Here is a 23209-nt window from a genome sequence, read left to right as displayed (position 1 = left end):
AAAAAATTGTTTTATCATCAGCAGAATAGGTTTTCGTATAGGAGAAGATGGAGCTGGCCCCCGGCAAGAACACATAACATCATAAACTGTATCCTCATGTCAGTCCCAGCAGTAGTTGGTAGAAAAAATTGTTTCATCATCAGCAGAATAGGTTTTCGTATAGGAGAAGAGAGAGCTGGCCCCCGGCAAGAACACATAACATCATAAACTGGATCCTCATGTCAGTCCCAGCAGTAGTTGGTAGAAAAAATTGTTTCATCATCAGCAGGATAGGTTTTCGTATAGGAGAAGAGAGAGTTGGCCCCCGGCAAGAACACATAACATCATAAACTAGATCCTCATGTCAGTCCCAGCAGTAGTTGGTAGAAAAAATTGTTTCATCATCAGCAGAATAGGTTTTCGTATAGGAGAAGAGAGAGCTGGCCCCCGGCAATCACACATAACATCATAAACTAGATCCTCATGTCTGTCCCAGCAGTAGTTGGTAGAAAAAAATTTTTCATCATCAGCAGAATAGGTTTTCGTATAGGAGGAGAGAGAGTTTGCCCCTGGCAATCACACATAACATCATAAACTAGATCCTCATGTTAGTCCCAGCAGTAGTTGGTAGTAAAAATTGTTTCATCATCAGCAGAATAGGTTTTCGTTTAGGAGAAGATGGAGCTGGCCCCCGGCAAGAACACATAACATCATAAACTAGATCTTCATGTCAGTCCCAGCAGTAGTTGGTAGAAAAAATTGTTTCATCATCAGCAGAATAGGTTTTCGTATAGGAGAAGATGGAGCTGGCCCCCGGCAAGAACACATAACATCATAAACTGGATCCTCATGTCAGTCCCAGCAGTAGTTGGTAGAAAAAATTGTTTCATCATCAGCAGAATAGGTTTTCTTATAGGAGAAGAAAGAGCTGGCCCCCGGCAAGAACACATAACATCATAAACTGGATCTTCATGTCAGTCCCAGCAGTAGTTGGTAGTAAAAATTGTTTCATCATCAGCAGAATAGGTTTTCTTATAGGAGAAGAAAGAGCTGGCCCCCGGCAAGAACACATATCATCATAAACTAGATCTTCATGTCAGTCCCAGCAGTAGTTGGTAGTAAAAATTGTTTCATCATCAGCAGAATAGGTTTTCGTATAGGAGAAGAAAGAGCTGGCCCCCGGCAAGAACACATAACATCATAAACTGGATCCTCATGTCAGTCTCAGCAGTAGTTGGTAGAAAAAATTGTTTCATCATCAGCAGAATAGGTTTTCGTATAGGAGAAGAGAGAGCTGGCCCCCGACAAGAACACATAATATCATAAACTAGATCCTCATGTCTGTCCCAGCAGTAGTTGGTAGAAAAAATTGTTTCATCATCAGCAGAATAGGTTTTCGTATAGGAGAAGAGAGAGCTGGCCCCCGGCAAGAACACATAACGTCATAAACTGGATCCTCATGTCAGTCCCAGCAGTAGTTGGTAGTAAAAATTGTTTCATCATCAGCAGAATAGGTTTTCGTATAGGAGAAGAGAGAGTTGGCCCCCGGCAAGAACACATAACATCATAAAATAGATCCTCATGTCAGTCCCAGCAGTAGTTGGTAGAAAAATTGTTTCATCATCAGCAGAATAGGTTTTCGTATAGGAGAAGAGAGAGTTGGCCCCCGGCAAGCACACATAACATCATAAACTAGATCCTCATGTCAGTCCCAGCAGTAGTTGGTAGAAAAATTGTTTCATCATCAGCAGAATAGGTTTTCGTATAGGAGAAGAGAGAGTTGGCCCCCGGCAAGCACACATAACATCATAAACTAGATCCTCATGTCAGTCCCAGCAGTAGTTGGTAGTAAAAATTGTTTCATCATCAGCAGAATAGGTTTTCGTATAGGAGAAGAGAGAGCTGGCCCCCGGCAAGAACACATAAATCATAAACTGGATCCTCATGTCAGTCCCAGCAGTAGTTGGTAGAAAACATTGTTTCATCATCATCAGAATAGGTTTTCGTATAGGAGAAGAGAGAGCTGGCTCCCGGCAAACACACATAACATCATAAACTGGATCCTCATGTCAGTCCCAGCAGTAGTTGGTAGAAAAAATTGTTTCATCATCAGCAGTATAGGTTTTCGTATAGGAGAAGAGAGAGCTGGCCCCCGGCAAGCACACATAACATCATAAACTAGATCCTCATGTTAGTCCCAGCAGTAGTTGGTAGAAAAAAATGTTTCATCATCAGCAGAATAGGTTTTCGTATAGGAGAAGAGAGAGTTGGCCCCCGGCAAGAACACATAACATCATAAACTGGATCCTCATGTTAGTCCCAGCAGTAGTTGGTAGTAAAAATTGTTTCATCATCAGCAGAATAGGTTTTCGTATAGAAGAAGAGAGAGCTGGCCCCCGGCAAGAACACATAACATCATAAACTGGATCCTCATGTCAGTCCCAGCAGTAGTTGGTAGAAAAAATTGTTTCATCATCAGCAGAATAGGTTTTCGTATAGGAGAAGAGAGAGCTGGCCCCCGGCAAGGACACATAACATCATAAACTGGATCCTCATGTCAGTTCCAGCAGTAGTTGTTAGAAAACATTGTTTCATCATCAGCAGAATAGGTTTTCGTATAGGAGAAGAGAGAGTTGGCCCCCGGCAAGCACACATAACATCATAAACTAGATCCTCATGTTAGTCCCAGCAGTAGTTGGTAGAAAAAAATGTTTCATCATCAGCAGAATAGGTTTTCGTATAGGAGAAGAGAGAGTTGGCCCCCAGCAAGCACACATAACATCATAAACTAGATCCTCATGTTAGTCCCAGCAGTAGTTGGTAGAAAAAAATGTTTCATCATCAGCAGAATAGGTTTTCTTATAGGAGAAGAAAGAACTGGCCCCCGGCAACAACACATATCATCATATACTAGATCCTCATGTTAGTCCCAGCAGTAGTTGGTAGTAAAAATTGTTTCATCATCAGCAGAATAGGTTTTCGTATAGGAGAAGAAAGAGCTGGCCCCCGGCAAGAACACATATCATCATAAACTGGATCCTCATGTCAGTTCCAGCAGTAGTTGGTAGTAAAAATTGTTTCATCATCAGCAGAATAGGTTTTCGTATAGGAGAAGATGGAGCTGGCCCCCGGCAAGAACCCATAATATCATAAACTAGATCCTCATGTCAGTCCCAGCCGTAGTTGGTAGAAAAATTGTTTCATCATCAGCAGAATAGGTTTTCGTATAGGAGAAGATGGAGCTGGCCCCCGGCAAGAACCCATAATATCATAAACTAGATCCTCATGTCAGTCCCAGCCGTAGTTTTTAGTAAAAATTGTTTCATCATCAGCAGAATAGGTTTTCGTATAGGAGAAGATGGAGCTGGCCCCCGGCAAGAACACATAACATCATAAACTAGATCCTCATGTCAGTCCCAGCAGTAGTTGGTAGAAAAAATTGTTTCATCATCAGCAGAATAGGTTTTCGTATAGGAGAAGATGGAGCTGGCCCCCGGCAAGAACACATAATATCATAAACTAGATCCTCATGTCAGTCCCAGCAGTAGTTGGTAGAAAAAATTGTTTCATCATCAGCAGAATAGGTTTTCGTATAGGAGAAGAGAGAGCTGGCCCCCGGCAAGAACACATAACATCATAAACTAGATCTTCATGTCAGTCCCAGCAGTAGTTGGTAGAAAAATTGTTTCATCATCAGCAGAATATGTTTTCGTATAGGAGAAGATGGAGCTGGCCCCGGGCAAGCACACATAACATCATAAACTAGATCCTCATGTCAGTCCCAGCAGTAGTTGGTAGTAAAAATTGTTTCATCATCAGCAGAATAGGTTTTCGTATAGGAGAAGAAAGAGCTGGCCCCCGGCAAGAACACATAACATCATAAAATAGATCCTCATGTCAGTCCCAGCAGTAGTTGGTAGTAAAAATTGTTTCATCATCAGCAGAATAGGTTTTCGTATAGGAGAAGAGAGAGCTGGCCCCCGGCAAGAACACATAACATCATTAACTGGATCCTCATGTCAGTCCCAGCAGTAGTTGGTAGAAAAAATTGTTTCATCATCAGCAGAATAGGTTTTCGTATAGGAGAAGATGGAGCTGGCCCCCGGCAAGAACACATAATATCATAAACTAGATCCTCATGTCAGTCCCAGCAGTAGTTGGTAGTAAAAATTGTTTCATCATCAGCAGAATAGGTTTTCGTATAGGAGAAGAAAGAGCTGGCCCCCGGCAAGAACACATATCATAAACTAGATCTTCATGTCAGTCCCAGCAGTAGTTGGTAGAAAAATTGTTTCATCATCAGCATAGAAGTTTTCGTATAGGAGAAGAGAGTTTTCTCGTCCCAGGGGTAGTTGGCTTTGTAAGAAGACATCAAGATCAGAAGCAGCCTGAAGTTCGTCCGTTGTTAAAATGATATCGAATATTAGAAACAATGTTTTATATGTTGTAATCGCGGACTTCGTAGAAATTCGTTTAAGATTAGACTTCAAAATATTGTTGAAGATATTTCTAATTTTTGCTCTGGTATTGTTACATTGTGTTGCTAGGAGAAAATGTTTATATATAACTTGTTAATAAATATCGAATGATTTACCTTTATATATAATACCGCTTTCAGCAGCGAGGTTGTATGAGACGTAGACCTACTGATTAACGTTTAATCCAAATCACATTGAGTTTCCGCCGGGAATCGAACCCCATGTTTTGTTCGCCATAGGCGCTCACATTAAGCGCTTAGTAACGAAGTAACTCTTACTTGCTTGTAGCATTCAGCCTTTAACCTGTGGGTTGTAATCGTGAACTTGAAATACAGATTCAGTGCAGTTATTTGTAATAAATAGAAGATTATGCCGTAAAGCGCAAAATTTGATGTTCTGTTAACCCATTTTATAGCAGAAAATTGAAATGGAGTGTATTTCTTAAGGTAGGGAAAATAATACCATTTTCGTGTTATCTATATTATAGGTTCGCTATATAAAATTATTTTTTACCTTGATGATGTTAGGGGTCCACTCTGGTTAAAGTGGTAGAGGGTTCACCTCTGATGCTTGGGGTCCCAGGTTCCATCCCAGTTTTAGTCTAAAGGGCTTTGTGGTGGACAAACACCGTATGCGTGGGTTGCTCTGTTTCCTCTCACTTTCTTCATTCCACCATTTCATTAATTTTTCATCATCATGTCTCCTTAAGCCTTCACGGCATATACGCGGGACGTAAAACTGATATATTTCATTTTCTGGATGATATTATATAGAGAGAGGGTATTAATGAATTATACCAACAAACTGCAAGAGATCATTCCCCATATCAGAAATAAGAAAGAAAAAGAGTCCATATTGGCCTGTTAGGAATAGTGCATAGATCTAGAATCGTGCAAACGCGTGGAAAACATAATTTGAGGATGGGTTATCAGGCATCTTATTTAGTTAAAATTCATAATGGTATGTGAGGATTTAAAAAGATCAAGATTATAGTAAGTTAATTAAATTTAGGAATATCAAACATGAAAAAAAAAAAAAACATGGAGTTGCGGTGTATATGTGAAGGAAGTTAAATATACGGCATTCCAAAAAATGCATATTTCAGCAATTTGCAAATAAAAAAAAAAAGATATTTCAGCTGCAGATAATTCCAGCTCCGAAATTATGCAATTATTTTTTTTTTAACCGGTCCATACAAACTTCTCTTATTTTGATGTGAGGAACCATCTCTTATACTTTCATGGTTTAGTTCATTAAAACTCTGTGTATATATAAAAACAGAGTTAGGAAAATTTATTTTCAAATGAAATCTTTTAGTTTGGTCTTGGATCGAACCAAGGACCCCGCGCACTAGTGGTAAGCTCACTACCACTCAGTCACCGTGTCTCCAAGTTTATTTTTCAAAGAATTTATTCTGTAGTCATTGTATCCTCGTCGCCAAAAGTGCCTTTACATCGCCGTGACGGGTATGTGACACCGCAGTACTCTAAGGAAGGGATGGTTGCATAAGAAATTTTGATTAATTTTGAAGAGTTTTTATTTTGACTAGGGAAATAACGTAGGTATAGGGAGTAAGGGCATAGATTTAAAGCATCAGTGCACTGTCATCTCTGAAAAGATTTGTATTCTCAGTTTTTCAAATTATTGTCTTATATGTTAAGTTAAAAACTGCTAACAACTGCTACTAGCGCTTTTCACTCTTCAGGAATTTACTACGACATGTTCGGGCTTGAATTATTTCATTCGCCTCACTGTAATTATTTGTGAATGGAAACTGATTACGCTGAACATGAATATGTTTCGTTGTCGTAAAGCAAGGGCCGTAATAAATGTAGATCAGGTTCTTATTATTATATAAAACACATAAGTATTTATTCCGTGTATAGAATAATATAATACAGTAACTAAGCAACATCATAATCACTAACGCCCGCAGGATTTTTTCTAACGGGGGGGGGGGAGACCGATATAGAGTTTTTCGTTTCATTCCCTATATATATTACGTTATATAACACTGATAACGTATATCGTCTTTCGCCGCTGTAGGCTATTAGTCAGAACACTGATCTCCAGATATGTCGAAAGAAAAAATAAATTGATATGAACAGTGATGTGATTAATTTTACTGCGCCCTGGATCGATCTACCTTCGATTTACTCATACTCCCCCAGGCCCCCTGCCCCAGATATTTCAGCTGCTGCGTTATATATACGGTTCCATGTCAAAAGGGCCTGACAAAAGGGAAAAGACCGAAAGGCCAGAGTCAATATGGCCCGCAACAAAAGGACCCGAGTCAAAACGGCCCTGCTTCAAACGGACCCGGGTTGAAAGAGGCCCCGCTACAAAGGGGCCCGAGTCAAAATGGCCCATGTGAAAAGGACCCAGGTCGAAACGTCTCCGCAACAAAAGGGCCCAAGTCAAAAGAGCCCGAGTCAAAATGGACCATGTTTTAAAAAAGCCAGACCACAATGACTCCTCAACAAAAGTGCTCGAGTCAAAAGGTTTCCGAAACAAAAGGGCAGGAGTCAAAATTGCCCGAATCAAAACGACCCTCATCAAAAGGGTCCATGACAAAAGGGCCCGAGTAAAAAGGGACTTGCTTCAAACGAGCCCGGCTGAAAAAGAGCCCTGCTACAAAAGAACCCGAGTCAAACGGCCCAGGCTAAAAGGCCTCCGCAACAAAAGGGCCCGAGTCAAAAGGGGCCGAATCAAAACGGCCCTCATAAAAAGAGCCCGGGTCAAAAGAGACCCACGACAAAATAACCCGAGTCAAAAGGCCCCGGGTCAAAAAGGGGCATCGCTGCAAAATGGCCCGAGTCAAACGGCTCGGCGTCAAAAGGGCCCTGTTCAAAAGGTCTCCGCAAAAATGGGCACGAGTCAAAACGCCTTTCATTAAAAGGACCCGAGTCAAAAGGGTCCCACGACAAAAGGGGTTGAGTCCCAAGCGACCTGCGTCAAACGGGCCCGGTTCAAAAGGTCACCGCAACAAAAGGACCCGAGTCAAAAAGGGCCGAAACGAAACGCCCCTCATGAAAATGGCCAGGATAAAAAGAGTCCCGCTACAAAAGAGCCCGAGTCAAAACTTTCCCACGTCAAATGGGCCCGGGTCAAAAGATCTCCACAAGAAAAGAGCAGAAGTCAAAAGTGGCCCCTCTACAAAGGGCACGAGTCGAAAGGGACCGCGAAAAAAGGGCTTGGGACAAACTTCTCCGCAAGAAAAGGGTAGGAGTCAAAAGGGCAAGAATCAAAAGCTCCGCGTCAAAAGGGTCCCACGACAAAAGAGCCCGAGTCAAAAGAGACCTGCCTCAAATGAACCCGTGTCAAAAGGTGCCGCGTACAAGAGGGCCCGAGTCAAAATGGCCCGAGTCAAAATTGCCCGGGTCAAAACCTCTCCGCAATAAAAGGGTTTGAGTCAAAAAGACCCGAATCAAAACGCCCTTCATTTAAAGAGCCCGTGTCAAAAGGGTCCCACGACAAAATGACCCGAGTCAGAATGCCCCGCGTCAAACGGACCCGAATCAAAACACCCCTCATCAATAGGGCCCGAGTCAAAGGTTCCCAGTACAAAGGGGCTCGAGTCGCAAGGGCTCTGCGTCGAACGGGCCCGAGTGAAAAAAAGCCCCGCTACAAAAGGACCCGAGTCAAATGGCCCCCTATCAAAAGGGCCTGGGTCAAAAGATCTACGCAACAAAAGGACCCGAGTCAAAAGGGGCCGAATCAAAACGCTCCTCATGAAAAGGGCCTGGGTCAAAAGAGTACCACGACAAAAGGATCCGAGTCAAAAGGGGGCCCGCTACAAAATGCCCGAGTCAAAACAGCCCCGCGTCGAAAGGGCCTAGGTAAAAAGGTCTCCGCGACAAAATGGCTCTGCGTTAAAAGGGCCCGGGTTAAAAAGGATCTGCAACAAAAGGAGCCGAGTTATAAGGACGCTGCGTCAAAAGGGTCCGGATACAAAGGGTTCTGCGACAAAAGGGAAAGAGTCAACAAGAAACTTCGTCAAACGGGCCCTGATCAAAAGAAGCACCATTACAATAGGGCACGGGTCAAAACGGCCAGGCGTCAACTGGGTGCGAGTCAAAAGGGCCCTGCGTCAAAAAGGCACAAGTCAGAAAGACCCCGCGTCCAAAGGGCCCGGTAAATACGGTTCCACGTGTAAAAAGCTTGAGATCAAAGTAAGAGTGGAGATCAATCATGCAAAAGAGGATTGTGTCCCCTTGGTAAGTTGAAGTGTTTATGCAAATGAAGAAAATATATCTGTGGTTATTAATAACAAATAGGAAATTTGAATGATAATATTAGTTTTGTTTGCTTGTTGATTGTTTTGGAACAATCGCTATCGCTTAAGTCGTTCTTCATGAAAGGTTGCTTGCACTCCCGTCATAGGCGGACTGGGTGTATTAGGGCCTAGGCCGCGGTTACTATGAAGGGAGTTCAGACTATAACACCAATTTCTAAAATAACGTACAATCAGTGGCGCAACGAGCTATGAACTCGGGGGCCCATGCCCTCTCCGAAGCAAACCTGATCTATCTTATACAGCAGCGTTGCAGACAAATTTTGGTGAAATTTCAAAATAGATCAAAGCATAAATGAATATTGAATTAAGTCAAAGCACTGTACGAGAGGAGAAATACCCAGTGAAAACCCCTACATTAATTTCTTAGAGTAATAAACGTTAGTAAAGAGTGCGTCATTTTATGCAAAAATAAAGATGTTCAAAATATTTATTATAGCGCAAATTTTAAAACTTGTAACCGTTAATAATAGGGAATTTGTGAATTGGAATTTTCATTTTAAGGTTTTTTAGCATGTTAATAATAAGGATAACTAAATTGCTTGTAATGAGGAGAATTCAAAATTTCAATTTTGTCCACATCAAATGGTGCAGCACGTCGTTTGCAGACTACTGTACTGGATATTCTTGGCCCCTCCCGAAATAAAATCCTGGTTGCGCCACTGCGTACAATCAACATCTGCGATGAGCCATCGCGTTGTGCAGTTGTAAATTGGTTGTTACTTGATAGTTTTTGCAAGCTATAATTTATCATTGGTCGGTGAAAATTTGATGACACAGCAAGCACAGAATTTCCAGAAACAAACTTTCAAGAGAATATTTTATAATTATTATTGCATTGCCACACGGGGTGTCTAAAAAGTCCCCTGACATGGATAACTCTGTTGTTATCAGAGTTACAACAAAATGTAAGAGAGGAAACCGCCTACAAATATAATGTTTTTAATAGACAGTAACTTCATTCATTTATGTTGCGGGTCCGGGTAAATGGTAACGTTGCATTTTCATGTAACATTGGGCGCATATAGTGTACAGCCCAAACGGCTTGTCCGATTTGAAAAATTCTTTCACTTTAGATTGAAAACATCATATTTGGAGACCGTTTCCCCGCCTATATTTTGTTGTAACTCTGATAATAAGAGAGTTACCGTATGTCACGGGACTTTTGAGACACTCTGTATAGTAGCTGAAACACTAAAAAAATAATAGCGAATAACTTTTACTATGGAATGAACAGGGCAGTTTACTAAAAATTGTAACAATAAACAACTAATAATAACTTTTGACTGTGGAATGAACACGACAGTTTTACTGAAAATGATAAACACTGCTGAACCACGAAACAACTAATAATTTTAAAAAGTTAAGATTCTTTTCAGTTCAGCTTATGAATCGCGGAGTTTCTGAATAACTTCGTTCACAGACACTAAATTTAACATGTCTCTTTCCATATTCATTAGCAAAAATGTGTCCAAATGTCTTCACACAAACTAGCTCTGAGATTTGTTTACTCTAACTTTAACTTTGAGAAGCACCTTCCACATGTCACTTGTGTGCATGGTAGAGACAACGCATGTTTTTATACAATGTATAAATTATTAAAGCAACTAGACTGACGGAAATTGGTGCAAAATTTCCCCTGCACATGACAAACAATTTTTATACAAGGTGTTTGCAGCATCATTATCACTCTTACCGTGAATCCCGTCCAAAGATGTTCCATCTTCCATAGCATGCTCAGATGCATAATCATCATCATCTTCTACGGATTCAGGGGCATCATTCTCTTCAGGATCATCAAAAACGAGAACGTTTTGTGACAGGGAAATACACGACAGAGAACTGCTGGAGCTCTTTGTATATTTTCTCCTGTTTTATATTTAGTTTTTTTTTCGGAAGAACTCTGAAAGCTCTTGCAGATACACCATTCTTCTTGATTTCTGAAAAGTCCTTAGGTTCCAGTATTTGGAATTCTTTCGGCTGCTGAAATCTATCACTGACACATGTAACAGCTGTATTCAGAATTTTCGTTGAAGTTTTTTTATTCTGAATAAATCATTTTCACTTATATTTAAGTTCTTTTCCAGTTCATCTGCACTCCTGGCATTTTCTTTTTCTTTAAGATTCTTCTGTGCAAAAAGTTTTTTCCATTGCTATCTCTACACCAGATTGCGCAAGCTGTTGATTTATTTTCACACAAAATATTTTTGTGTTTTCGTAAAGCATTAAACAGACATCTTTTGCCTCTATTTTCTTCTGAAGCTGCTGCTGCAAATTGTCTAGAAATCTCCAGGTAGTAAGATAGTCCAATCCGTGAGACTGCAGGTATTTTGAAACAGGCTCCGTTTCCGTAAATAAGTCCTGAAACATAGAAGTCCTCATTACAGTGTTAAATTCTGCCCATTTATTCAGCAAAGTTTAGCTTAAAATTTTCATTTCGCATTAAAACCCCTGTTCTGTACATCATCACTGAGGAACAATAAAAATGAAAGAAATCTTGATGATAGACAGTCATCCTCGTCTTGGTTTCATGTTTCGTAGCGAAACTCATTAGTGTCCACTACTGCATTCAGTGCCTTGTTTCTGCTCCATCATCGTGTTGTACCAACTTGTTGAACTTTTCGTAGTCTGTCATGTCCCTCGTGGCTTGCATCAATCATTTTCTTACAAACATCCTTTCTTTTGTAGTATTCAGACAGAACATGGCACTGGTTTCAAATAAATTTGCAGCTTCAGGTATCTACTCAGTCGAATTTGTCATAACGAAATTAAGAGCATAAGCCATGCATTGGGTGTAAATGATTTCAGGATTATCCTTCTCCAGTAATGCTTTAACTCCTTAATAGCATCCACTGAAGTTAGCAGCTCCATCAAAAAAGCAACTTACAATATCATCACAAGCATCAAAACATTTTTGTCACAAAGTACTCTTTTGATTTCATTATAAGTTACTTGTCTTGTAGTGTCATTGTTTACCACTGGCGTCTCTGGCATATACAATTTGGGGAGGACATCAAAGAAAGTTATTTAAATGGTACTATCTAGCCCAACCTGTTTATTATCTTTAATTCCATTTGTTACATTTCTGCTTACCTTCACGGACCCCGTGAGGCATATGAAGAACTCTGTTACACAGCCTGAATATTATATGACAAATAAATATAATTATTATCATTTATATGTTATTCTGCCGTTAGTAAATAAATTAAATTAGGACAAAATATTGAATAATTTGTACTTCAAAATATTGGAGGGACGCGTCCCCATCGTCCCCCTGCCAGAGACGCCCAAGCTGTTTACGACAACTACTAACAGCCGCTCAAATACTTGACCGTTTATAACGCAGAGAATTACTATAGCCAGCTGATTAAGCCCTGAAACATCTTGGATAGAATCAACCATTATGTTGAAATGCCCGCTTTCTTGGCGTCTTCCACTGTTTTCTCCTGTTATTTTGTAAACTTTTTGATAGAAAATAAATTTTTAAAAATGCGTTGTTTTCCCATTTTTGAATTATCAAATATAGACCTACAAGGTGTATTAACATCCATAAAGAACCAACCAGCCTGTGGTTAAATATGAACCCAGCTACAAACCAGGCACCAGTCTTCAACCGTGAAAGGGATGCAACTACCCTACATTATGAAAAAAGTTCCCAGGTCCCAACAGCTCAACATGATGAAAAACATGCCTAGGACCGCAACTGCTCAATGAAATGAAAGAAGGGCCCCAACTGCCCAATATAATGAATAAAGGGCCCAGGGCTCCAACTTCTCAATGTAATGAAAGAAGGACCCAACTGTCCAATATATTGAAAGAAGGGCCCAAGGTCCCAGGTACAAACTAAATCACAGTTTCTGATAATAAAAGACCATAGTGAAAGATGGACCTAGCCACAAATCTAGTAACGAAAGGACCCTATTAAAAAAGATAACTTACTGATTGATGGAAGGGTGGAAGAGGAGTGTGTGTTGGTAGCATAATAACACTGAGCTACCGAATTATTTAGCTCTCTTTTGTTTTAGCTTTTCTTTCTCTTTCTTTCTTTATTCTTTCATTGTTTTCTTAGAGGGCCTAGGCCGCGATTGCGACCTAAGGGCCCTGGCCAGTCCGCCCCTAACTACCGTCTTTCTGAGTTTGTATTCTCGTGACATAGCTCAATCAAACTTTATCTATTGCTGACTTTTCCCTTATTTCTAGAATTCCATTTCTACTCCTGGATCAAAGTATAAAAATACATATTAGTATGAAAAATATTCTGTGGAAAACATTAGATTAATTTTGCTGTGAGAAGACATGTGGATCTGTATACAGGGTTACTGAAAAGTATTGGGACAGAACAATAATAACGACATAAATGATTTAGTGCACATCATGGCAGCCATCTTGAATTCCGAATATTGTATACCACACAATATTTTTAAATAGAAAGAGGTATGTGTTGAGTTTTGATTTAGAGTTTAACGTTATCAAACAGCGATGTTATATGAAAAGAGGTATGTGTGTCACATAAATTGATGCTAGAATCTTCGTACGAACTACATTCATCGTCCGTTTCAAAAGCATCGGAGTCTACATTATTTATTATTTCCATAATTTCTCCGGACGAAAATACGCCACTATCATAAGAACCACGACTTGTCGCGGTGGTATTCATTAGGGATGGCCTTTTTAAAAAATCTGATTTTCGGAAATTTCATTTCTCGTTTTTTCGTTCGTTTTTCGAAAAAAAATGTCTTTCGTTTTTCGGAAATTTTTTCGTCTTTCATTTTTCGAAAAAATTTGTTTTCCGTTTTTTCGAAAGATTTTTCGTTTTTCGAAAAAAATCGTTTTTCGTTTTTTCGAAAATTTTTTTTTCGAAAAATTCGTTTTCCCTTTTTTGATGATTTTTCGTTTCTCGAAAAGTTTTCGGAATTCGTGGAATGATAATGTGGGAGGAAATGGGAGTACCCCGGGATAATACACGGACACGATGTTGTCTGCCACGAACTTACTTGGTCTGGGATCAAATGCACAAGAGGTAAGCGTTCTAACACTGAGCTACCGTGCTCCTTGGATTTGGATCTAATGAAATGTTGAATTGATTTTGAGTTTAACGTCCCGTTCAGCAGCGAGGCTATATGAGACGTGGACCTACTGATTAACGTGGACGTTCACCTCTGGTGCTTGGGGTCCCGGGTTCGATCCCAGCCTCCGCCAAGTGAACTTTGTGGTGGACAAACACCGTGCTCGTGGGTTTTCTCGGGGTTCTCCCGTTTTCTCCCACTTTCTTCATTCCACCATTTTCATTCATCTCTCATCATCACCGTCTCCTTTAGCCTAACCGGCATAACCGTGGGACGTAAAACTCAAAGATTTCATTTCATTTCATTGATTAACGCGGAATCCGAACCACATGAGCTCCCTCCGGGAATCGAACGCGGGTCTAACACGGCAAAGGCGCGTACGCTAACCGCTAAGCCACGGAGGAGCTCGATCTAATGAAAGGATAGTGTGTAGTGCTACTATTGACGAAACTCATCCAATCACGACCAAAATTAGTATGGTTATGGACTGCAATGTATTTAGTACACATGTTAAATATTATGGTGTTTGGGACTTTGGTTCCCGAGTTATTGCTAATCAAATTTGTGTTTTAAGTTAGTGATATCAAGAAATTTCACCAAGTCGCATTTGATTAAACTCAAATGATCTTGACTAAAGTTGGTAGGATCGTAAATATTGACAAGCTTGGTATGCATGGAAGCTCATATAAAATATTATGATGTGCAGACTTTTTGTTCCTGAGTTATTAGCTATCAATGTTAGGTTTGGAATCAGTGAAATCAAGAAATTTCATTAAAGCGCGAAAGATGGAACTCATCCAATTTTTACCAAACTTGGTAAGGTGGTAGATCTTGACGAGCTTAGTAACTATAAAGGTAACCAAGAAAGATCTGTCGCTTTTTCACCCAACACCTTCAAACATCGATATTTAACCTAAGACATACCTGGAAGATCAAAAATAGTCTCCTTCTGCCAACGTTTTGGAAGGCCATGTATTCCATCGCGGTAGAACTTGGTGGGCCGTGAATCGAAAAAGGTATCAAGTGCATTTTGCACCTCTACTAGGGATTTCAACTAGTGTCCTCTAAGCTGATTGTCCAAGGAATGGAACAGGTGGTAATCGGACGGTGCAATGTCCGGGGAGTATGACGGATGCAATAGTGTTTCCCATCCAAAGTGTAGAATGGTGTCCCGGGTTATCCTAGCCACGTGGGGCTTAGCTTTGTCCTGTAAGAGGAGGACCCCTTTGCGATTCAGAAGTGCTGGCTCCAGAGTCTTTTTTTTTTTTTTTTTTGAACACGGCTCAACTGTTGACAGTACAGAGTTGCATTGATGCTCTGACTAGCCTGTAGCAGTATTTTTTCTCAAAATACTGTTCAGAAAATTTGGACTTGAACTTAGTTAAATGAATAAATTTCATTAAAACGCGTTAATCTCATCCGATATTGGCCAAAGTTGATATGGTCATAGACTTTAACAAGTCTAGTACGTGTGCGAGCTCAGCATGAAATATTGTGATCCACAGACCCTTGGTTCTCGGTTCTTGAGGGATATAAATTAGAAATAATAATTCACAAAGGTAAACAGTGTAAAATTTATATTTTACAGAATATTAAAAAATAATTATTTACTAGTGATTATTAATGTGTCATCGACAATATGGCATTACTGCTGGATCGCCGGATCAATTTGAAAATCGAAAAACTGGAACAAAATATACTGCATTCGGTTATATTTGGTTGGATTACATTAAGTTACATTAGATTATGTTATTAGGTGCGTAGGTTTACTATACGGATCCATAGTATAAGTAGGAGTAGCAGTAGTAGTAGGAGGAGGAGTAGGAGTAGGGGTAGTGATAGTAGTAGGAACGGATTAGAAGCCCCACAGGGGTTTGTTGGTTTCTGTTCTCGACATTGGTCGATGTAATCCTTTTGTAGGCGCTGGTTTCTTAATAATTCTTCGACGTTGCTTTGAGACTTCAATATATTTGCATTTCGTAACACACAAAATTATATGAATTCAAAAAATACAAACAAAGTTGCTAGATGAATATTATTATATGTAGATTAATGCGATATTAACACAATACACGTAGCTACCGTTGCCTTCTTGGTGTCACGTTTTTACACACACACTCTCACCCCTGCTGGGGAGAAAAAGTATTAGTTTTTATGTTGCTGCCTCTTCATTTACTTACTGGCGTTAGTTTTTATTGAGAAGAACGCTCAGTTCTGAACATACCGCCCGCCTTGAAGGAATTTCTTCAACAAATCTATGAATGATTAATTTGGTTCATGAACTTAATATACACAACAATATATAACACAAGTTATGAATGAATGATATAAACATAAACAGAATAATGCACACACAACACAACACTATGAATCACACAATGTACACACTATGAATACACCAACACATTAACTCTCCTTAGGAAGCGGGCACAATTGACGAATAGATCTTGTTGTTGTACCTCTGGTAGTTTTCACTGTCGCCACTCGTACTATTCCGTCCTTCCCAGGAAACAATTGCACAATACGTCCAGTTTTCCATTTTAGAGGTGGAATGTTATCTTCTTTGATGAGCACCAAATCACCTTCCAGAAGATTGGGAAATTTTCTTCTCCACTTGGATCGTTCTAGAAGACTTGATAGATACTCCCTTGACCATCTGGACCAGAATTGCTGATGAAGTTGTTGTATGTATTGCCATCTCGAAAGTCTGTTGACAGGAATATTTTTCAAGTTAGGTTCTGACATGGTAGTGAGTGCGTCGCCTATTAGGAAATGACCAGGTGTTAAAGGATGTAGGTCGTTTGGATCATTTGATAATGGTGTTAGGGGTCTAGAGTTTAAGCAAGCCTCAATCAGTGTCAAAATAGTGTTCATCTCTTCGTAGGTGAGTGAAGCATTTCCCACAACTCTCTTTACATGATATTTGGGAGATTTAATTGATGATTCCCATAAGCCTCCGAAGTTTGGTGATCTTGCTGGAATAAAAACCCACGTGATGTTATCAGCTGCTAGAAAATTATGTAATTTTTCTTTATGGTGTTCTGATTCAAATAAAGTCTTCAATTCTTGTAGTTCCCTTTTTGCACCAACGAAGTTACTTGCATTGTCAGAATACAGTTTAGCACATTTTCCTCAACGAGCCATGAATCGCTTTAATGCTCCAATAAACGCCTCTGTAGTTAGATCACTAACAAGTTCAATGTGAACCGCCTTAGTCGCAAAACACACGAAAAGTGCTATATATGCCTTATGGAGTTTGGCTCCCCGTCGGTTACTCGATTTAAGGTAAATGGGCCCACAGTAGTCAACGCCGCTGTGAAGAAATGGTCTTGTTGGTTGAACTCTGTCAGCTGGTAGATCTCCCATCATCTGTTTACCATCTTTAGGATTGTTTCTGAAACATGTGACACACTGATGCACAACTTGACGAACCAAGTTTCGTCCACGTATTGGCCAATATGATTGTCGCAAGGATGATAACAATAATTGAGGCCCGGCATGCAATAGCTTCTTATGTTCTTCTTGAGCGAATAATTTTGTCAAGTTGCAGTTAGCTGGAAGTACAATAGGATGTTTCTGTCCTTCAGTAAGATCTGCTGCATTTAATCTTCCTCCGACTCTGATGATTTGCCTCTCATCCAAGTATGGGTTCAAATTTCTCAGTTGACTTTGGTTGTCGACTTCCTTTCCTGATCTCAATGCATTTAATTCCTTGTGAAATGCTTGTTGTTGTGATAGTTTAATAAGACATTCGAGTGCTTCATGTAATTCACTTACTGTAAGATGTCCATGCTGTCTGTCACAATTAGATCTTCTCATGTTGTGTGTGAATCGTAGGCAATAAGCAGTTACACGTTGCAATTTTCTTAATGATGAATATCTGTCTAAGAGTTGACACGGTGTTGTAGAAACCATTACTGCTGTATTTTTTCGTCGCTCGGGAACATCGCTTAGGTCACAAACATCTTCCCTCGTCTGTAAGTCTAATTTCTCAGATAGCCATGAAGGCCCATGCCACCATAATTCATTATCAAGAATTTCTGACGGTGTTAATCCTCTCGATATATGATCTGCTGGATTCTCCTCTGTTCTGATGTGTCTCCATTCATAGTTACAAGTCAGCTGTTGAATTTCCGCTACACGATTTGCAACATACGTCTTCCATTGAGAACAAGGTCCTCTTATCCATGCTAATACAATGGTGGAATCTGACCATAAAACAACCTTATCGATCTTGCAGTGTAATGCTTGTATTACTTTCTGAGTTAGCTGTGCAAGTAGCAAAGCTGCACAAAGTTCTAGGCGAGGAATAGTTGTCTTCTTCAAAGGTGCTACTCGAGATTTTGAACACAGTAAGTTCGCTGTGAATTTTCCATTTTTTGTACTAGATGTTACATATATACAAGCTCCATATCCATTCTGAGATCCGTCGCAAAATCCATGAATTTCTACCTGCGATTGTGTTTCTTGAATAACCTTCCGCTGAACATGTAGTGATTCCAACTCTTGAAGTTGCTGCTCAAAAGTTTCCCACTCTGAATGCAATGGGGCTGGAACCTTTTCATCCCAATTCAATTTTAATTCCCACAAACGTTGCAGAAATATTTTTGCCTTAAGAATAACTGGTCCTATTAATCCTAAGGGATCAAATATGCTCGCTACTGTAGCAAGAATAGTCCTCTTCGTGATTTGTTGAGGGTTGTTTCTTGGTTTGACAGAGAAAGAAAATGTGTCTTTAATGGGATTCCACAACAATCCTAAACTTCTTGTGATGCAATCATCATTTGGTTGAATGGTGAAATTTGATTCTTGAAGTTCACTGGGTATTTTTGAAAGCAGTGAAGTGTCGTTGCTACACCATTTTCTCAAACAAAAACCACCTCTTTGCAGAAGAGTTGTGAGTTGACCTTGTAATTCATGTAGTTCCTTCTTCGTGTTTGTCCCTGTTTGAAGATCATCAATATAGAAATCCCTCATTACAACTTCTGCTGCCTTAGGGAAATTCTTCTTCTCTTCTATGGCTAGTTGCTGAAGACATCTAGTGGCTAGAAAAGGAGCTGCTGCAGTACCATATGTTACAGTTTTGAGTCGATATATCTTTATTGCTTCTTGAGGGTTTTCTCTCCACAGTATTTTCTGGTAGTTTGTATCTGAATCATGTACCCTAATGTTCCGATACATCTTCTCTATATCAGCTGTCACGACGTATTGATGTTGCCTGAATCTTGCTGTTATGGAAAATAATTCTTCTTGGATTGTAGGCCCGACTCTCAACGTGTCATTTAATGAAAGTCCAGAAGTTGTTTTGCACGATGCATCAAATACAACCCTGAGTTTGGTAGTAGTACTGGTCTCCTTCATTACGCAATGATGGGGAAGATAGTAGTCTGGCATCATTGTATCGCTCTCTGCTCTAGTTATTTCTTCCATATGGCCCAAATCATCGTACTCTTTCATGAACGCTATATATGCCCTTTTTTTCTCAGGATCCTTCATAAGCCTTTTTTCCATTGAATAAAGTCTTCTCGTTGCAATCTCCTTGGATTTACCAAGATTCCCCACATTTTCTTTAAAGGGAAGTCTGACGATAAATCTCCCAGTCTCGTCTCTCCGGTGTGTTTCTTTGAAGTGTCTTTCACATTCTGCCTGCTCTTGACTTAATGGATGGTTTGTTGAACATTCTTCTATCGTCCAGAATTTTTGTAATTGCTCGTGTATTTTTTCTGTTGTGGAGAGGTGACACACATTTGTCGAAATGTGTGGTTGATTGTCTATTTTTCCCGCTACAATCCAGCCAAACAATGTTTTGTGCAAGGTTGGATACCCTGCCTTGAGTTTTATTTGCCCTTCACAAAGTAGATCAAAGAATACTTCCGCCCCCAATAACATGTCAATACGCTGTGGTATGTTGAAGCTAGGATCTGCTAATTCAATGTTGGAAGGTATTTCCCACGATGACGTGTCTACACGAACCATAGGCAAGTCTTGTGATATTTGCGGCAATATGATAAAGTCTAATGTGGCTGAATAATTGTTATGTCTTGACTTAATTGTAGCCTGAACGCTATGGCATGACCTTGTATTAGCATTACCTATACCATTTATGTGTACAACGCTATTACTCTTTGTTAGTCCCAATAATTGAACCATTCTGTTTGTTAGAAAGTTGGACTGAGAAGCACAATCGAGAAGTGTTCGACACATTTGAAAATTACCCTGTTTATCTTTAACATATACTACAGCTGTGGATAGCATAACACTTGGTGGTCTCCTAAGATTCTGCGGTACGCTGTTTGTAGAACGAATATTCTTACCTTCATATTCCTGCTCGAGAGATGTGGTCGCAGCGAGCGTGTTTTGACCTTGACCTATTTCCCTTTCATCTTGTGGTTCATTCGCTCTAGTGGGCGATGGACAACGCGAGTAGTGCAGTAATGTGTTATGTTTTTTATTGCATATTTTACAATTACCTGATAAGCACTCATTTGCCTTATGCGCTCGTTTGAGACAATTTATACACAAAGAAAGACGTTTAACTTCTTTAATTCTATCTCCTATAGATTTTTTCAATAATGACTGGCATTGAAATAATTTGTGGGAGCCTTTACAGCTGGGACATGCAATGTTGTCGGAATACGTTACGTGTGCTGTCGTTGAATAAGAACTCTTTTTGCCTGCCTTATTTGTTTGTTGATATTTGTTATTTGGAACTGAGGGTGTCTCTTTAGGTCTACGCTTATTATCAACTGCGTCTAAAACTTGGCAACGCTGTTGTAAAAATTGTGTCAGCTGTGACATGCTCGGTAATTCATTCGTTGATTGTGTTTTCTCCCACTCCTTATGTGTTGTATTGTCTAGTTTGGTCGCAATCAAATATATAAGTAATGCATCCCAGCTTTCTGTTGGTTGACCTAATGATTTTAAAGCCCTCAAATGTTTTACTGTGCTGTCTAAAAGAGATTTAAGCGAAACAGCCGACTCACGTTCCACCATTGGCATTTCAAATAAAGCTTTGACGTGTTTGTTAACAATATACTTTTTGTTTTCAAAACGTTCTTTGAGTAAAGTCCATGCTACGTCATAATTTTCAGAAGAAATTTCCAAGGCTTGTATTACTTCAAGAGCCTCCCCACGTAGAGAAGAACGTAAATAATGAAACCTTTGGACTGGCTGCAATGTGCTATTGTTATGTATTAATGCCTGAAACGTGTCATAGAACGACAACCACTCATCGTAGCTTCCAGAAAAGGTCGGAAGGTTTATCACCGGCAACCTAACTGATGGATTAGAATTGCTTGATTCATTGTTTTCATTTTTCTTTGCACTGGAGCTGTGTTGATTTATGAACACTTCCGTCTTAGCTGCTAAATCAAAATAAGTATTCTCGAATTGCTCTCTTTCTTGTGTTTCCTGATCAATTTCTGATGAACCCTGTAACATTTCTATTTCGGATTGTATTGCATCAAATTCATCATAGCACTGTTTTATTTTCTCGTAACGTAACACTAACTGCGTAATATTCTGATCTTCTGTAAAACTATCTACAAAAGGTTTAAAACGAGTGAGTTTGGCCTTAATTTGACCTCTCTTGAAAACTAATTCTTTCATTCTGTCCGTCATGCTTCACTCAAATTAAATACACTTTTAACACTTACGTTCTAAATGAGGCTTTGCTTTTACAGGCTTATTTTGTATAAGTGATACAAGGATAATATTATATTGAAATATGCACTCACTACCTACCTTGTTAACTGCACTGTTGAATCCTGATCCGGCGTGGATGGACCATTTGGTCGATGTAATCCTTTTGTAGGCGCTGGTTTCTTAATAATTCTTCGACGTTGCTTTGAGACTTCAATATATTTGCATTTCGTAACACACAAAATTATATGAATTCAAAAAATACAAACAAAGTTGCTAGATGAATATTATTATATGTAGATTAATGCGATATTAACACAATACACGTAGCTACCGTTGCCTTCTTGGTGTCACGTTTTTACACACACACTCTCACCCCTGCTGGGGAGAAAAAGTATTAGTTTTTATGTTGCTGCCTCTTCATTTACTTACTGGCGTTAGTTTTTATTGAGAAGAACGCTCAGTTCTGAACAGACATGAAATGGGAAAATTAAAGATTTGCTCAAATTTATCTATACATTTTACAATCTATGGATTCGTATAGTAAAACAAGTGTACCTCTCCGCGAAATAGTCCATCCGTCTCCACATACAGTGCCGCTTACAACATCAAAAACAACCAGCAAATGCAATCACTATCAGAGCTTTTGCTATTCCCCTTACCTGACTTTCAATCACTCTTCCTCATAAACTTAAATAAATTCTCCAATTGACCCGGTAAATTTCCTAAAATTAGTCCGGCGATACAGCAATTAGCCCGACATTATATTTTATAATGTAAAAAAAAGATTAATAAATTACCAAATAGAAGGATGCTGCATAAACTGATCGTGATAGTATCAGGCAACTCTGTAATAAATTGACTTTTAACAATTGATTTTAACAAAATATGAAACATGAAGTGATTATATGTACTGATACTAAAGACTTCTCACTAAGATCCCCCATTCATTTATCTTATTTTCTATAACTAATTAAGTCAGTATCAAAAACAATTTGATTGCTTTCAAAAATAGGCAATTTAATACTAACAAAATACTATTGAATGGTTTATTTGTTCTAAAGATGTTTTATATACGGTAAGACAAAGAACTAAGTATCTGACTATAATAATCTCATCAAACGAGAATTCAAATTTTAAATAGGTGGGTCTTCGTTTTCGTATTAGTTTTTACTGCTACTAACTTCAGTAGAAGAATACTACTAAGATGAAATATTTTTTATTTGGTTGTTTGTTGAAGTTTAGCGTCCCTTTTCAGAATCGAGCAAGACTATACAAGACTTGGACCTACATTATAAAGTGGAATCCGAACCACCATAACACGTTCAATGTTTTCCCACTCGGGACCCTGTGCATCAAAGGAATACGCGCTAGCCACTAGACCAGTTGCAGGGCCTGAAATCTTTTCTTGGAATTATAAAATTATATATTGAAAAGAAACGTTTGTCGCTTCCTAGTACTTCTCTCGTTCTATGAGAAAGAAAGATTGTAACCAGAGATATAGTAAGTATTTATCACTTTCGGTTGCATTAAACTTAGAGATGGAAACTACCATTGTGGCATAGAATCCATATCAAAAACTGCTTCCGATTATCGCCTTTTCTTTACTATGAAATCGGAAATGGTAGTTTCTCACTATTTCCGGTTTACATAGAGGGATAGCGATCGATATGACAATCTTCGAATCCTGGATTCATATATATAAACATATCTCATTATCTCTTATTAGTTTTGCTCTATGGTGATCACTA

At 39.3% G+C, this 23209-nt stretch overlaps 1 protein-coding gene across 1 annotated transcript; it reads right to left on the bottom strand.

Annotated features, from left to right (window-relative positions):
• Positions 1-16949: 16949 nt before the first annotated feature.
• On the bottom strand, positions 16950-21437 carry LOC145660975 (uncharacterized). The gene has a single exon (XM_081726426.1). The coding sequence runs from the start codon at positions 21435-21437 to the stop codon at positions 16950-16952; it is 4488 nt and encodes a 1495-aa protein (XP_081582552.1).
• Between the last annotated feature and the right edge of the window lie 1772 nt (positions 21438-23209).

This window comes from Thermobia domestica, chromosome 9, assembly GCF_964235325.1.
Source record: "Thermobia domestica chromosome 9, izTheDome1.hap1.1, whole genome shotgun sequence".
NCBI classification, from domain to species: domain Eukaryota; kingdom Metazoa; phylum Arthropoda; class Insecta; order Zygentoma; family Lepismatidae; genus Thermobia; species Thermobia domestica.
Note: the sequence above shows the minus strand (reverse complement) of the source record. Positions and strands in the feature narration are given on the sequence as shown.